Source organism: Alexandromys fortis, unplaced genomic scaffold, assembly GCF_014885135.2.
Source record: "Alexandromys fortis isolate MF-2015 unplaced genomic scaffold, M_Fortis_MF-2015_v1.1 scaffold_0, whole genome shotgun sequence".
Taxonomy (NCBI): Eukaryota; Metazoa; Chordata; class Mammalia; order Rodentia; family Cricetidae; genus Alexandromys; species Alexandromys fortis.
The window spans coordinates 47,518,294-47,534,258 of record NW_026067949.1 but is presented as its reverse complement, the minus strand read 5'-3'; the positions used below and the strand labels follow the sequence as shown (position 1 = coordinate 47,534,258).

General features: G+C 40.4%; 1 protein-coding gene across 3 annotated transcripts in view; it reads left to right on the top strand.

Moving 5' to 3' along the window:
• Nucleotides 1-15,965, top strand: part of Prkg2 (protein kinase cGMP-dependent 2) — a 92,568-nt gene that overhangs the window by 35,593 nt on the left and 41,010 nt on the right. Inside the window, exons 7-12 of one of the 3 annotated variants that reach the window (XM_050150066.1) lie at nt 4,058-4,135; nt 6,114-6,208; nt 9,296-9,364; nt 12,043-12,141; nt 13,263-13,416; nt 15,225-15,361. In XM_050150066.1, the coding sequence (XP_050006023.1) occupies nt 4,058-4,135; nt 6,114-6,208; nt 9,296-9,364; nt 12,043-12,141; nt 13,263-13,416; nt 15,225-15,361 (632 nt within the window). The other 2 variants (XM_050150067.1, XM_050150068.1) reach the window with 2 other exon arrangements.

The window sequence follows — 15,965 nt, the reverse complement described above, 5'->3', positions numbered from 1 at the left end:
GAGTTTTCACAATATAATGGAATCAGTGAGGCATAATTAGAAAACAGGGTACAGAAAGGGCATGCTGGGGCTGTGGGGGAGGTGTCTGGAGCCAGACCATGCAGCATGCTGTACTCATTCTGGGCCATGGAAACACGCTGGAAGAGATTGCAATCGAGCGCTTTACCTCTTTCGATATCTAGAGGCACACAGCAGATTGGAGCGTGTTCCAAAGCTTATTCCTGGCATCCCCAGATGGCTGCTTTTATGCCGTGTTGTCAAGCCTTATTGTGAATAATGCTTTTATAATGTACCTTGGGTTTTGATGATACTCAGTTTAGCAAAAACCTCTTCAGATTTCAGAGATTATAATTCAGAGCAAATAGCCTCTCTCCCTTTCTTGGGGGCCCATTTCATTGAAACCAAAATGACTTTTCTGAGGTGACGAGGAGGTAGGGATTGGTGGCAGTACCGTAGCTGGAGGTGACACCCGTGCAGAGCTGTTCTCCGTTGTTATGATTGACAGGGGCCCACCTGCTCTGATCGTTGACCTGCCCCTGTCAATCATAACAATGTAAACTCCTATGTGCTGAGAAGGAAGCAGTGACCATTTCACCCTAAACCTAAATGACGTCAGTAGTGTTTACACATAAGTCACGAAGCATTCGATAGCTTGTCAAGGACAGGCTATGGGGACATCATGCCCTTTCTTCTGTCCCCTGCGGCTTTGGATGTGACATCAGCTTCAACCAGCCTCTGTTGTCTGTATCCTTTTGGGATTTTCCCAGTGTAACATAAACCAGTCACAGATGTTACAAATTAATAATTCATCCTAATTTCTCAGGATGTTTTCTTTTCAGGCCAGAGAAGCCCTATATATACATATTTATTTTGTTGTTGTTAACCAAAAAAGTCTGTTTTTCATATTACTAATAGAGGAGATTCACCAGACGGGAATCCCATGCTGACAGCAAATATATAAACTTGATGTCATTAAAAATAAATGGTCAGTTAGACATATTGATAGTAGCCATAGGCAACAGCTACAGAATATGCACATGAATTTCTCAAATTATTAATTTGAGTATTAATTAGCAGGCAATTCAAGTTTGTAAGCTTCGTCTTTGAAAAACACCCAGCAAAGCCTGATTGCATCTCAGCATCTGCAGACTGCGGTGCCGTTTATAAAGGCTTCTTTATTCTACCTGGCAAACAAGCGTGTCTCTGTAATGTGTGAAAATTCTCGGATGTGCAAGTGATTAGCAACGGGGTAACAGGATCTGTTTAGTTCTAAGAAAAACACATAATTTCCCAGCAAAACTTGACTCCTGACCCATCCACGGGGTCCTCACCACAGTTGGCCCCACCCCAGTGTGGGCAGGTATGACTGAGCACCTACTGAGTTCTCAGAGCCCATGTCCCGAGACCCACAGTCTTCCAGAAAACAAAAGGTATCTGAACTGCTGTTTGGTAGAGAAGCCTTTTGGAGTGGCATTTCATTTGTATTTTAATTAATAAAGCTTGCCTGTGGATCAGAAAAGTAAAACAGCCACACTGGCCAGCCTTACAGACCAGGCAGCAATGACACACACCTTTAATCCCAGTAGCCACACCAGCTTGCCATAGAAACCAGACAGAAAGTCATGCACACCCTTAACCCCAGAACTAAAGAGCAATATAAGATAGAAGGAGACAGCTCTTAGTCTTAGCCTCACCCTGAGAATCCTGAAGGCAGGATCGCCACTTCCGACTTAGGTCGAGGTTAGAGCCAGTGGTTGGCTGCTTTGCTTTTCTGGTTTTCAGGTAGGCTTTATTTATTAAAGCTCAAATGAAATGCCATTACAGCCTTTTCCCCTTTTTCCTTTATGTATAGGGAGAAAAAGGCAGAGAGAAGGGTTGAGAGTCTTTGTTTCTCTGTCCTCCAGTTCATCACCCCCCACCACACACACACACACACACACACACACACACACACACACACACGCGCGCACACACACACACACACACGCACACACACACGCACACACGCAAGGACAAGTGCACGAATACCAAGCAGTGGATCCTGTGAGGTTCCAAAGACACTCAGCACAAATGGCTAACTCTGTAGCCTATTACTATGCCAAAGCACTCTGCCACCAGGCCTGCTCAGTACCTGTCTACGTGTGTGTGTACCTTTATGGGTATATCAAGTATCCATGTAAAGCGAACCATCTCCCTACAGGTTAGAGTCCATGACTTCTCGGTCTTCTAAGGGAGCCAGCGATGTAAGCACAGGACAGTCACTGTTTGCACTTCTCTTTTTGGTTGCGGTGTCTGCCCTGGCCTGACTGCCTGCATTCCTCAGTTGGCAAATACTGGGCAGTCTAGCATCATAGCCAGCACTCACCACTATATATTTTTGGTCTGACCTATTTCCACAGCCTTTCCTCATCTATGAGTTACTGTCCAGGCACCGGGAGGTATTATTTGCCTTCCTTCCGAGGTTTGGGGTGACAAAGAATCATCCCTGGGTTGGTTCTAGCGGGGAAGCCGCCCGCTAAGACATAATAAGACCCTTCTCAATGTCCCCTTTCAAGTTTGTCCCCTTTCAACTTAGCTGGTTAGCAGGAATCAAAGCCACACCTCTGCACATATAAGGGATTTTGTCATGGTTGAAGAGCAGTCTGTTGGCCCCTCAGTAACTTTCTCATGTCATGTCTGCTCCACGTGGGTGTTGAGGACTGAGGCTGGAGTGGGGATAAGAGACTAAAGGTGAGTTCCTCAGGTGTGGGCTATCTTCAGCTTAAATCAAGAGACTGGTGGTCCAGAAGGAAGACACCTTGGGTTGTAGGGTTGTGGTCATCCTTAAGGGTCACAGTAAAAAAAAAAAAAAAAAAGTAGCTGCTCGACTCTGACTTTAGGCTGTCTGGTCCCCAGAGTCAGGAAGCTAATCAAAGGGTGTTGCTTAAAGTCTCTAGGTTCGTGCCTGATTGTTTTAGAATCTACAGAAAACTAGTGAATTTCTCTAACTTTGAAAGGAATGTTCTTAGTTGATGTATTTTTTTTTAAAGAAATTTCGTGTAGAGCAGGGCTTTGAATCTGGTTCTTCTGGTTTTCTTCTGGTTTCATGTGCCTTTCTAAGAAATGTTGAAATGTCTTATTAAGATATAAAATGATAGGAAAATTAAAGCTGTGTTCATTGATATGAGGAGTAATATTCAGTCTATATTTTTCCTAAATGATCAGAAAGTTATTGAAAGGCAAACACATTAAAGTAGTTAAGTTTAGAATTTATTTCCCAGTCTAAAAGATACAAATAAGTGAAATTATGTTGTCAGTTTTGCCATTTAAAAAAAATTAAACAAAGCCACTTTGTTAATGTAAATAAGAAATCCATTTTAGTTCTCTGACTTGAGACAACATATTAAGGCCATACAGGGTAGTATCTGTCTGGATGTGCTAAGGATACCAGCTTGCTCCTTTGCTCTGTTGAGTGGATACATTACTTCTGCTCAATAATTCTCAAATTATACAATTGTGTATGAAAAACAAAAAAATTAATACAAGAAAGAAATAAACGATCATTTGCACTTTCATGAGGATAAGGCAACAGTAAATCCAGCATTGCACATGTAGGTTCTGATGTTTCTGGGACCTTTCGTGTTGAGGGTTCTTTAGAACTAATGAACTACCTGTTCTGTGTACAGATTCCTTTTAGGTATCATTGCTGCACAAAGGAAAATAGAGGATGCTGTTCCTCATACCCACTGGGAGTATTTTCAAATCATCATGCAATCATACATTCCTTTAAGAACCTCTGACCTACTCTCCAGACAGTTACTAGACATTGTAGTTCAGCCAGAGGTGATATCACATTGTGTCCCTGGCTGTTGAATGTTGAATACATGAAGTTTCTCAGTAAACACAACTCTTCTTTCTGATCAATAAAGCAACTCTCCTTATTTTTTACCACAGCATTAATGGCAGGGAAGGGCATCTTACTTGCCATCCGCATTCATTCAAAGACACAAAGGGTTCTATTTCTTCCGTCATACATCTCCACCTGAGCTGATGTTCTGTGTGCTTCTCATCCCGATAGGAATACTATGACAAAGGTGATTACATTATCAGAGAAGGAGAAGAAGGAAGTACCTTTTTCATTTTGGCAAAAGGAAAGGTAAATGCTAAGTAAAACTTAAGTTATTAAGACTTCTGCTCTGATTGGTGTGCCATCAATGTCACTGTGTTCTGAGTTGCCTTGTAAGAAGCCCCCTGACTGAAAGAATAATCAAGTACCACTGATAGAATCCCTGGGGTTTTCTACGAGGCCATCTGCATTTGGGGATGAGGGCACAGAAACTTGTGATGGACCACAGCTGACATAGTAGCTTATCGGTAACTGCGCACAGGTTGCTCTGTTTTCTGTGGAAGCCTCTCTGTGTGTGATGTCTATAAAGGCTGGTTTATTTCTAGATGCTCATTTTAGGATGAGTATGTGATTGCCAGTCAGCCCAATGGTTCAAGAACAGGCTGGAATATCATATTTATGTAACAGATATGACCACCAGTTTGGAAGAATGAACTTAACAAGTAAAGTTTCATTCTTTGGAAGAATTCTGGCTAATAAATAAATTGCATTTGTTATTATCATTTAAAGTATTAATTTGTTGTGACATTTATAAATATCAATCACAAATTCTAGCTAATATGAAACAACACTTATTAACATTTAACTAGAGTAATTCATAGAGGGAATATTGTGAGTTTAAGTTTCTGTGCTGTGCTCTTCTAGCCCGTGCCTAGCCCATGCTTCACTTTGAAATGGCCACTGAGTTGTGAGCCCTTTCCCAGTCACCATTTTGCACTGTTTTGGAGGTTCATAAGATGAAGCCTACCTATGGAGAGACTTCAGACTGATACTCACACTATTATTGATTAGGTTATCAACTGTGATAGAATTTCTGAAGCAAAAAAGTTCCCCACAGGACTCAGATTATCTATTCTGAGGATCTCTCAAAAAGAATCACTGGGTTTACATTTTAAAAACTGGAGTTTGGAGCCAGATGTGGTGGTGCATACCTTTGATCCCAGCACTTAGGAGGCAGGCAAATCTCTAGTTTGGGTTCATTCTAGTTTAAATACCAAGTTCCAGGACAGCCAGGGACACACCATTTGAAACCCTGTCTTTAAAAACCAATCTATATATACTGTCCTTCGGTAGGTGATTTGAATGAAACATTCTCCTGTTACAGTGGGCTGTCTGTACCTGCCTTAAAAAGAGCAGGTATAGTGGATTACAAGAGCACAGTGCAGGAGTGGATTACAGTAGTAGTGTAAGAACTGTAACAGTGTGATGACTGTAATAGTGTAAGGACTGTCATGGTGTAAGGACTGTAACAGTGTGACTACTGTAACAGTGTAAGGACTGTAACAGTATAAGGACTAACAGTGTAACTACTGTAACAGTATAAGGACTGTAACAGTGTAACTACTGTAACAGTGTAAGGACTGTAACAGTGTAAGGACTGTAACAGTGTGACTACTGTAACAGTGTGACTACCGTAACAGAGTAAGGACTGTAACAGTGTAACTACTGTAACAGTGCAAGGACTGTAAACAATGTGACTACTGTAACAGTGTAAGGACTGTAACAGTGTGACTACTGTAACAGTTTAAGGGCTGTAACAGTGTAACTACTGTAACAGTGTGACTACTGTAACGACTGTAAAAGTGCAACCACTGTAACAGTATAACTACTGTGACAGTGTAACTACTGTAACAGTGTAAGGACTGTAACAGTGTAACTGCTGTAACAGTGTAAGGACTGTAACAGCGTAACTACTGTAACAGTGCAACTACTGTAATGGTGTAACTACTGTAACAGTGTAAGGGCTGTAAACAGTGTAAGGACTGTAACGGTGTAACGACTGTNTAACAGTGTAAGGACTGTAACAGTTTAACTACTGTAATAGTGTAAGTACTATCACAGTGTAGTGACCGTGACAGTGTAAGGAATGTAAGGGTGTGATGACCGTGACAGTGATACAGCCTCCTCTTTTCCTTCCTTCACAAGGTTTTGCTGAGTTTGTCTGATGGGTGTGTGGTCAGATCTCGTTTACTCTGATCTCTCTTCTGAATTGTTTCGCTTTGCTTAGGTGAAAGTCACACAGAGCACAGAAGGCCACGATCAGCCCCAGTTGATCAAAACCCTGCAGAAAGGGGAGTACTTTGGAGAAAAAGCTCTGATCAGGTGAGTCCATAAATTTATACAACACTCAGGATTGGACTGCTTTCCATGTCAAAACTACTCTCTAACCAAACACTAATTTTGCCCAGTAAATAATTGGAAGGTCTTATGTCACTAAAAACAAGATTGGTTTTTAGCTTTAAAATATTAGCAAAAAAATATAAAATGAGAAAATTATTAAATTAGAGCAAGGTTTTATGTTCCTGTTGTTTGAAATACTATCCTACTCAAAATTTTCTTTTTAATTAAAATGTGTAGAGTGCTGGCAATATGGGTCAGTGGGGGAGGCACTTGCAACCAAATTTAATGACCCGAGTTTGATCCCCAGGATCTGCATGGTGGAGGGAGAGAACTGACTGCCCTAGATTTTCCTCTGGCCTCCACATGTGCATCGTGGCATGCAAACACACACGTACAGATACCACATGTAAACTCAGAGCAAATAAATATCTGTAATAAAATGTTTTAAAAAAAATCACAGCAACTTTTCATATTCTAGGTGTCTTTAAAGCATCATGTCAAAAATAATCTTATTTTAAAGAAATTTTTGTGAGCACAATTTATAAGTGTTAGCATCAGCTCAAAATAATGCATTTGAAATTTCTATGTGACCCTTCTATCTTTTGAAGTCTAAATTAATTTACTATTGACCTAAAAGATGGAAATACGTTTTTAAAGGCTGACAAGTGGCTCAAGGGACACTTTGTACTCCCTCCCTCAATCAATCAATCAATCAATCAATCAATCAAACAAAAAACCCCACCATATCTTAAGAAATGCATTTCGTAAATAGAAATTGTTTCATAAAATGGAAAATAGAGTTCAGAAAAAGAAGCATTTTTTGAGTTCTATATGTTTTTAAGTGAATAACATGGAGTTATTTAGGAAATCCTTAGCTCTTTATATTATCAGCAAATGGTTTTTGTTTCAAGTTTATGCTTGAAGAAAAGAGTTACTGAAGAAAAAGTTATTTCTGCCCTTTTATTGTTTCCTGAACTTTCACCTATTAAGCTCTAGTATGGATGATTTCTATGACAGGCTGCATAATTACAGTGCAAAGACAAAGTGCTCCAAAATTATCCAAAGACATATCTGCTTATCTAAAATTCATATGTCTTTTATATTTCAAAGAATGCCCAAGTACTAAAACATAATGCATTGGGCTTTAGTTATTATGCGAGAAATTTCAAAGTGGAATTTAAAGACAGGCTGAGTGTTTTTTTCTTATTTCCTAGCTGGTAATGGACTCGCTGTGATAATGAAATTATCTTCTTTTTTACACTATCATAATTATCTAAGACTTCAACATTTTTGTTCTTAATACTTACACATTCAAGTAATAATTTCCTACCCACTTTCAAGCAAAACAAAGAAATCTTGAAGATTCCCAGGACTCTATAACGTAATATAACTACTAAGTAGCTTTTGAGAGCTGGTATGCTAGTTGGTTTTGCAGGACCTGAGCTGCGGCTAGCCACGTATGGTTCTTTTCCTATAGGAAATATGAAAATTTATGTTTAACGCAGACAACCAACTCTTCAAAGCATCGGAAAGCACACGGCTAAAATGAATGGGAAGGAAATGTGTGTGCAAAGGTTTCTTCTAGCTTTATATTTTGCACGCTTTTATGATTGTCTTTTTTTAGGGTTGCCTACCATGGCTCAGTCTAGCATCTAATTTATATGTTTTCAAAATTTGACATTAAATAGTCTCAAAGGTTCTTTCATAATTTTATTCATAAAAATAAATCCATGGCGCTTAACCTACATATTCTGAAAGCACACGCGGGAAACCGTGGTGGTTACGGGGTGTGCAGAGAATGATCTTTGTGACAGCCGTGAAGTGGACGTGCCAGACAAAAACCTTTATTATTCCTTTGCTCTGAATTCATAAGCCAAGCTCATGATTCTGTCTGTGTCTATGCTTGGTTCTCTCTCCCCCATTCCTGCCTCTGTTCATACTTCCACCTTGACCGCTGGTTCCGTGTGTTTAAACTGATCTAAAGCTGTTTGTCCTGCCTCTGACTGAAAGACCCTAAGGCGCGGTTCATTCCACTGTTACCCCTAGAAGGAACCCTAAACCCTGAGGGCAGATGGTAAACTTCATAAGATGGTCTTTGGATATCATCTAGAAAGAAAGGGGGTTTCTTGGGCCTCCAGGAGATGGGCTACCTGAGTCTTCTCCGTCCTCCCACTAAGGAAATGCGAAGGAGTCTACACAATTGCTACTGTTGCTGAAACTGTCCAGAGCTGTCCTTGCGTTGACCGCATTTCATTGGTACTCCTGGGTTACTCTTAGGGAGTCTCTTAGCACTGGATGCTATCAATATGCAACTTTGTTTAGTGTCCAATTTATGACTAGTAGAAAGAGAGAACTAACATGTGAGCCAATGTCACTGAGGAAATGTGGGATGCTTCATCCATCACTACTGACATAGACAGTTTTACTGCCTTCAGTTCACTGTCTCTCATTATATCTAAAATATCCATGGTAAGAGTCTCCACTCCATTTCATAGAAGGAAGTTAGCAGTGCTAATTACACTATGGTTCATCATCAACTCTAACACAGATAGTAATTTCAGAGATTTTACTGAGAAAAAAGTATCCATTTTATACCCTATGATATGAAGGCTTTTCAGTTCTCAGTTAATGTGTTGGCATGGCTTTGTAAACATATACGTGGATTCTATTTCTACTGATTTACTGTATGATGCTCACATCTCCCTGGTCAGCTGCTTTCTGTGCTGCTTCCTTGTTCATTAGGAATTCCCCTCTGATGTGGGAGAGCTATTCCATTTCAGCTGTGAGAGAACACACACACGAGATTCCACATTGCAGTTGGTGATTGTTCTGTGCTTCCTGAGCGGTTATTTTCCCTGAATTCTTTGTGTACATAACCTTTACTGGGACATATTTCAAATCCATTTTTAAAAGGTTGAATATAAAGTACAACGCTATTAAAAAAACAACTATGGTTTTTGGATGGTTTAGCTGGTGGATGTGAATTCACATAAAGTCACGGGTTCCCTAACAAAACAGACTTTTAGTTTCTAACTGTGTTGAGAGCTGACTTCTCTCTTTCATCTGCAGCGATGATGTCAGATCAGCCAATATAATTGCTGAAGAAAATGATGTCGCGTGCCTCGTGATAGACCGAGAGTGAGTATCCTGATGTTGGAAAACGCAGGCACCTGCTACTTGGAAGACTTGGCTTCTGTTCCTCGGATCTCTCTCTGTTTGCACATTCATCGCCACTTGGAAATGCTGGTCAATGCTCAGCTGCAAATGTATTCCATTAAAATTCATGAGCAGGAACTGGGCCTTCTGATCAGAATCTGTCTCTGTGGCGGCAGATGCTGGCAGGCTAAATATTTTGTGTGCAATGTTGGTACATAATTATCAGCAATGGGCTGAGTTAAATTCTCTGTCTTTTAGGGAAATCAGTTTGTTAGTGCTTTTATGGATTTATTTGTGTTTCTGTGGGTGTGCCCTGAGTGTGAGTATCCAAGAGACCAGAAGAGAGCTTCAGATCCCGGGAGCTGGAGTTAGAGGATGTTGGGATCCACCTCATATGGGTCCTGGGAACCAAATATGGGTCCTCTTCAAGGGCAGCAATTTCTGCTAACTGTTGAGTCATCTCCCCAGCCCAGAATCTTCCTGTGAAGTCATTAACTAGTTTCATTCTAGAAAGACATGACCATCTGTAGTAATTTTTAATGATATGATTCAATATTGGTATCATTCTTATGTAACTTTTAAAAATAAGGCTGGCTTTTTAGCCCTTACTACTTAAAAGCCCATTTTAATCTGACTCCTTGGACCCTTCATTAATCAGTTAAATATTCGCTGGTTATGTAATCAATCTAAAGAATAAATCACATAAACCAAAACTGAGCCATTGTCTATGTAGAGACATGGTGTCATGAAAGAAATCAGATGCACTCCTATGAAATACTAACAAAACCAGTAAAATGACAGATATAACAGTGCTATATAGTCAGCGGCTGTTTGTTGATAGCATTTACTGAATCGTAGATGTGAAACACCAGAAAGAAAATTAGAACCCTAGAAAAATACTTTTTATCGTGGAAATTTTCAGACATTGAAAAATAGAGCAACACTGTAAACTTCATAACGCAAGAAGTTCATTCATCATCAATGCATTTCTAGTGTACGACCCATTCCACAGATTCATGGTGTCTTTTTAGTACTTTCAAGGAAATTTAAAATATACATTTATTTTGTCTATATATTTCTGTACTGTCTCCAAAAGTCAAATACTATGTGTAAAACCTCACAATCCTAATGTTAACGTATCTAGAATGTAATTTTAGTACCCCCAAGCTCTTATAATTCTTTCCTACAGATAAGACAAGTGAACCCCAAGTGAGTTGAAGGTCTGCTCCCAGCAATGCCATCTGTGACCCGACAGGGGCTACTGCCCAGGTCCTCCGGCTCATTTCCTCCTTCTGCCAACCATGCCACAGGGCTCCCGTAGCACCTGGTCAGAAAGAGAAGCAACCGTGGTTCTTGGAGGTGGAAAAGGCTTTCTTTGATTTTAAATTGCTGAAATGTTCCTGAAGACGGGACTTCTCTAAGCTAAGAGAAAATGTAGAAATCACTCTAGGAGAGGCAAACCTGCGAAGGCGCAGGGCTGAGAAAATGCAAACTTTATTTAGATAAAAGCAATCCTGAGATGATGACTGTTGGAGGGAAAATGTGTTAGTTCAGTTACATTCCATGACTAAATCTGTTTTCTATGAGTTTTCAGAAGCTATATTCACGTGCTGACTAACAGCTGTGGTATAATTGCTCCAGAAGCCAGGAGAAAATATATGAGAGAATGAACTTCATCTATTGTCACGTATATCAGATAATGTCACTCAGAATCCATGAAAAAATGCAATACTTTTATGTGCTTTGCGAATTATTTGTAGGCTTACCGTTTTAAAGTGTTTAATTTACATGCATATTGGGTTGAGAATATCCACCTGGCGCAGTGAAAGATGAAACGTTGTTGAAGTAGGGGTGAGGAAGATGAACTGTCAGGTACGAATAGGTTAACCTGCAGCCTAGGTTTCTGGGGCCGCTGGGGTTATGGATCTGTGAGTAAGATCTCATTTCGCTCTGGAAATTATTTCAGTTTTGTTGATCAATGAAATGATGAACTCTACTTATGACTTAGAGAATAAATTAAGATCCTACAGCAATAGCAGCAACAGCACCATTTGTGACACTCGGTGCGATCATATTGATCCTTAGAGTTTAATTTATAAAATGCTTGTCCTACCAACCTACTATCAGCCCCAGAAACAGAGAAATATGTCATTTGTACATTGTGACCGCAGAGCCAGCGTCTGGTGTAGTTCTTGGCTCAGCAGATGGTGGCTTGACCAAAGGGCACCATATTCACACTAAAACAGAGTGACAGAAAATCTGGAGATCCTTATTTCTTCTGCCCTAGTTCATAATTTGAAACAAACTCTTGATTGTTGTGCAAGAAGAATATGGTTGAGTTACCTTTCCTATTTTGAAACTGTGAAGAAATGTGTGAAATAGCTGGATGGTAATAAAAAAAAAAAAGGAGGGATGTAGAGAGAGTCATGTATCTGGAGCTTGCTGGCCAGCAATCTACTCTAATTGGCAGGCTCCAAGCCAGTGTGAGACCCTGTGCTAAGAGAAGGCTGACAGAGAGCTTCTGAGTAATGACACTCAAGGCAATGGCCAGTACACACACGGGTGTTCCCCCGTGTCAACGTAGAACCACAGGGAAACGGGAACAGTGTTAAATTGCCGTGATACCGCCACAACAGAACATTTCATTTTATTTTACTTAGGACATTCAACCAAACTGTTGGGACATTTGAGGAGCTCCAGAAATACCTTGAGGGGTATGTGGCCAACCTGAACCGTGATGATGAAAAAAGACATGCCAAGTAAGTGAGCCAGCTTCCTCTGGCAGCAGCAGCAGCAGCATGTGCCCTCATTAGAACATTCTAGGGACACCATTTCATCTCCAGAATGGAGAGGTTTGAAGCCTCTAACTGAAATCTTTGAGGCTGGGTAGGAATTTGAGGGAGAAATTTCCAGATAAAGGGAACACTTCAGAATGCTGCCTTAGTTCAAAAGAACTTGATTACGGGTGAAGAGCAGGCTCACAGTTTGAAGTTTTTGAAAATTTCCAAGGATGTGTTTGTGAGTGCATCACTCCAAACCTAGTAATAGGGATTGATTATTTTCATTTATAGGGAACTTTTGTTAAATTATAATTGCTTGATAAAGCTTTTAAATTTTACTGTAATATTTTGTGCCGAGAATAGAACCCAGGGCCACATACACCCAAGCTGGATGCTCTCCATTTTGCTAGCCCCAGACCTTAGGACATCACACGTGAAAGCTGCAGCTCATGTTCATGAGAGAGGCTTCCAGAGAGGTGCACTCGAACTTTCTGGAAAGACTACATTTTGAGCTAAAGTGTTCAAATCAGTACTTTACTTTTCTTCAAGAAATGCATTTGCAATGTTTCTGTGCCCGTGGCCTCTTATAAGTCAGAACCATAAGTTTTAATTCAAAAACAAAACATGCATTTTGTGAACAGCAACACTTAAATGTGAAGTGTTCGTTCATGGTTCATAAAGCAGTTATTCTGTGTAAGGCGTGAAAAGCTTTGTTGACAAAAAGCAGAAATTCTTAGCGTGGCCTTATGTGAATGACAAAGGAGGTTCCTGGCTTTGTTCTCTTCAACTGCCTGCCTGCCTGGGTTATTTATTAACAGCTTATTTTGAGTTGTGTTTCAAAGGGCTACAAGAGTTCCCCATTTTACCTCTCCTTGTCTGTGTTTGACTTTTGTCTAGTCCTTACGTGTGATGTGTCCCAGATTCTATTGCTTTTCCCCCTGGATATGACTAAACGCGTCCCTATCAGGGTTGAGATAGTCTTTGTTGCACTGATAGGCAGTGTTCCAGGTGGAAAGGAGCCCTGGGAGAGTAGAGTTTGTGAATGGCAGGGTAGCAGGGTGGCTCAGGGTGTTTGTGTGACGTCTCGTTTCTCTCTTCAGGCGCTCTATGTCTAACTGGAAGTTGTCCAAAGCCCTTTCTCTGGAGATGATTCAGCTGAAAGAGAAGGTGGCCAGATTCTCCTCAACGTCCCCATTCCAGAACCTCGAGGTTATCGCCACACTGGGCGTTGGTGGGTTCGGAAGAGTGGAGCTTGTAAGGGGTTTACGTTTCAAGCATCTGAGCGAAGCATTCTGACGTTTTCGTTTTGTTTTGTTTTATATCTAGCTTGTGTTGGAGGACTCTATGAGTTATCATTGCTGTCTGACAGTGTTCTGAACTGAAGGAAGTAAATGTCTCAGTCTGTCCTTGCTTGCAGATAGTAGTTAGATGGCTGTCAGTTTTCTTACGTCACATCCTGTGATGAATGTCTTTGATAGTAACTATTGAAGAGTGTACCGAGTAAGCATTCTGAAAGATTATGAGATGTAAAAGAGAAATGTATTCCCTAGCAATGAATTACATGTACTTAGATGTGTGTGCAATCATAACACATGTTCTTTCTCCACTAAAGAAAAAGAGAATGTGGCCCCATAAGTGCCATAGATGGGATCCTCAATATTATAGTCCTATTCCTTAAGCAACCCTACCTCTATGTCTGTGTTCGGCTCTCATTACATTAGGGGTTGTGTAAAACTTCCCATTAGAGAAAAGGGAAGGAAGATGAATGCAAAAGGGTGTTTGAAGAACAGCCTTCCGCGGTGCTCGACCAGACAGCTGGGAGCCAGAGCTGATTTCCGTTATCGTCCACGCCACCACCTGTATGTGCTTAATAATCAGCTCCCAAGAAATAGCAGAAGTCCTGCTTCAGATCAAGTGTTCTGAGGAAACTGTGGGATAGGAATCCTTGCTCTCATTGGGTGCAGATGGCTCCAAGCCTGTGGCAATTACCACGCCCTTCTCTACCCAGCCAATTTTTAACAATTCACTGTACAGCGACCTCCGGGAGCTATGTCGCTGCTTTTGTCTGCAGGAAGGCTGGGCACGAACAGATGTGGAATGATACCCCAGGCCCCAGTGACACAGTTCAAACCCAGTTTAGACCTCATCTGTGATGGTCTAAGAGCAAACACTTTTGTAATGGGGAGAAACATTTGGAGTGTGACTGGGGCTCTGGGAAGTTACTCTTCTGCACTGGTGTCTCCTACCAAAAACACAGCTCAAGGATGGAATTAACTATGCCAAGATCTGCTTTCCTACGTAGATATTACTGAAGCATTAATTTCTCCACTTATTTAAATCCTATAGACATTACTAATGGTAAATATGATTAAAATATGGGCTGGAGTAATTTCCATTTACTAACCAGTATTGCCTGCGTATGGATTTTTATGCCTATCAGGAAAAAAGTCTAGTTGTTTCAATCTTGATTTTCTTTTAAGAAAGAGTTTCTTTTAAGAGTTTCACGCACAGAGGAGGCCCTATCTTAGTGTCCCAGGCCAATATCTACCATGATGGACATGCATTTCCATACTTTTATCACCACATGTGCCCTTTGAGCTTTGGATATGTGCCTACTCCAATCAAGGAACTTAATTCCTACTTTTAATCAATTTAATTTAAATGACGTCATGCGATTAGTAGGCTTCCCACAGATATAGAATTTGATATGAGTTTCTGTGAAAGTTCGAGGTGAATATCAAGAAATAAGAAGCCATGGCAATTCTTATGAAAGCTGTTCATGTTACATAATCAAAACTGTTAAAAAAATCTCTCAATGAAATTCAACCACATTTTTTTTCTTATTTCAGTACAAAAATTTTAGAACCAAGTTATATAAAGTATTTTGAAAATGATCAGAAGTGTATAAAGTTATATAGAAATCAGTCCTAGAGAGATAAGTAGTTAAAAGCTTATATACTCTTTAAACGTATAACAATTTAACTCTTATTGATAACATGTTACATTCCGTATTGCAAATTGCTGTGATGTATTAATTACAAGAGTCTTTCATTTTCATGTAGGTTAAAGTTAAGAATGAGAATGTTGCTTTTGCTATGAAGTGTATAAAGAAGAAGCACATAGTTGACACTAAGCAGCAAGAACATGTCTTCTCCGAGAAGAGGATCCTGGAGGAGCTGTGCTCTCCGTTTGTAGTGAAGTGAGTGAGCAGTTGGCTTGCCAGGACGCATTAAGTCATGTCTCTGAATTTTCCTAGGAGATCTTGAGCAGGAGTTTCCAATTGCTTTTATTCTAGGGAAACCTTGCTAATGTGGTCATTCTCTCTCTCTCTCTCTCTCTCTCTCTCTCTCTCTCTCTCTCTCTCTCTGTGTGTGTGTGTGTGTGTGTAGGGGGCTCTTATAGGATAGTTGGAGCTAATTATTCTATCCAAAGGTAATGCAGAATATGGGAAGAGGAAGCAAGACCCCACAAGCTGCTGCTCAAGTGGGTGGATGTTAAACCTCTTCAGGGAGGAGCATTTGGGTTCACACAGTTACCAAAGCACAAAGCTACAAAGTGACCATCTTCTAATAGTTACTCCTTTATCCCCCCCTGTAATTGTTATTGGAGGAGATACTATCTAGGCCTCTTCATTTGTGTATTGATAAGCTGCTGACATAAGCCGATTTTGATTTTCCTTTACTGTTTAGTGATCCCTGAGTGTACTTCTGGTGACTTCTGATGATGTACAGCTGATAGGAAAGGCCAAATGCCTTGCGAGAATCTCCTATCCATCCCTAGTTCCAGGCTCAGTTTTCATTGTT